This window comes from Malurus melanocephalus, unplaced genomic scaffold, assembly GCF_030028575.1.
Source record: "Malurus melanocephalus ecotype Western Australia unplaced genomic scaffold, MMel_1.1 scaffold_1599, whole genome shotgun sequence".
Taxonomy (NCBI): Eukaryota; Metazoa; Chordata; class Aves; order Passeriformes; family Maluridae; genus Malurus; species Malurus melanocephalus.
In genome coordinates, this window is record NW_026624831.1 from 10,486 (window position 1) to 11,770 (window position 1,285).

The following is a 1,285-nucleotide window of genomic DNA, read 5'->3' on the forward strand; positions in this document are numbered from 1 at the left end:
CACCTCCAGCACCAGCTCCGTGCTGCTCCACAGCGCCGGCCGCCCGCGGTCCCGGGCCACCACCGTCACGCGGTGCTCGGACGCCTGCTCGCGGTCCAGCGCGCTCGCCGTCACCACCTTGTACGAGCCGCCCGACGACGCCACGATCGACAGCGGCGCCTCTCCCGACAGCTCGCACGACACCTGACCGTTCTCGCCTGAGTCTCTGTCGCGCACTTTCAGCACGGCTACCACGGTGCCGGTCGGCGCATCCTCGGGCACCGGGCTCGAGAGGGACAGAATCGTGATTTCGGGGGCGTTGTCGTTTTCGTCCGTGATGTCTATCTCCACTTCGCAGTGATCTGTGAGACCGCCGCCGTCTCTCGCTTCCAGCCCGAAGGTGTATTTATGTTTTTCCTCGAAATCTAGGGCAGCCGCTGTCCTGAGCTCGCCACTCTCGCTGTCGACTGCAAACAGCACTCGGAAGTCTTCTGGAACGTTGCCGAAGAAGTAGGAAATCAGCCCGTTGGAACCCGCATCCGCATCCGTGGCCAGCACCTGCAACACCAGTGACCCCACTGGTAAATTCTCCGCCACTCGCGCCTCATAGATTCTTTTGCTGAACACGGGTGGATTGTCGTTGGCGTCTGTTACGTTGACGCGAACTTGTACAGTCCCGGACCTCGCGGGGTCCCCACCATCCACCGCCATCAGCACCAGCTCGAAGGAGCTCTGCTTCTCTCGGTCCAACGCTTTCTCCAGCACTAATTCAGGCTGCTTCTTTCCACCCGGGTTCTCCTTCATGGCCAAAGCGAACGACGGGTTGCTGGTGAGCTGGTAAGTCAGCAGAGAGTTGCTGCCCACATCAGCATCTCTTGCCATCTCCAGGGGAAAACGTGCACCAGGAAGAGTCCATTCACCTATCTCGAGGTCCAGAGAAGATTTGCTGAAGGCCGGGGAGTTGTCGTTCACGTCTACAATTGCCAGCTCGACGTGGAAAACGTTCAGTGGGTTGTGCACCAGCACCTCGAAGCTGATGGAGCAGGATGCCGACTCTCCGCACATCTCCTCCCGGTCCAGCCTCTCATTCACGTACAGATTCCCGTTTTCCTCACTCACCGTGAAGTATTGCTTCTCCTCGCTCAGCCGCAGCTTGCGCGCCGGCAGCTCGTCCGYGCTGAGCCCCAGATCCCGCGCCAGCGGCCCCACGAGCGAGCCTCTGCCCAGCTCCTCGGGGATGGAGTAGCGGACCCGCTCCGCCGCCGCCCGGCAGCACAGGCACAGCAGCACCGCGGCCAGCAGCGCT

The 1,285-nt window shown here is 61.9% G+C and overlaps 1 protein-coding gene across 1 annotated transcript in view; it reads right to left on the reverse strand.

Annotated features, from left to right (window-relative positions):
- The window catches only part of LOC130587173 (protocadherin gamma-A2-like), a gene marked incomplete at its 3' end in the record, with an annotated part of 16,287 nt that overhangs the window by 5,565 nt on the left and 9,437 nt on the right, over positions 1-1,285 (reverse strand). Inside the window, exon 2 of the mRNA XM_057388138.1 lies at positions 4-1,283. Within this exon, the coding sequence (XP_057244121.1) occupies positions 4-1,283 (1,280 nt within the window). The remainder of the gene's footprint in view (positions 1-3; positions 1,284-1,285) is intronic.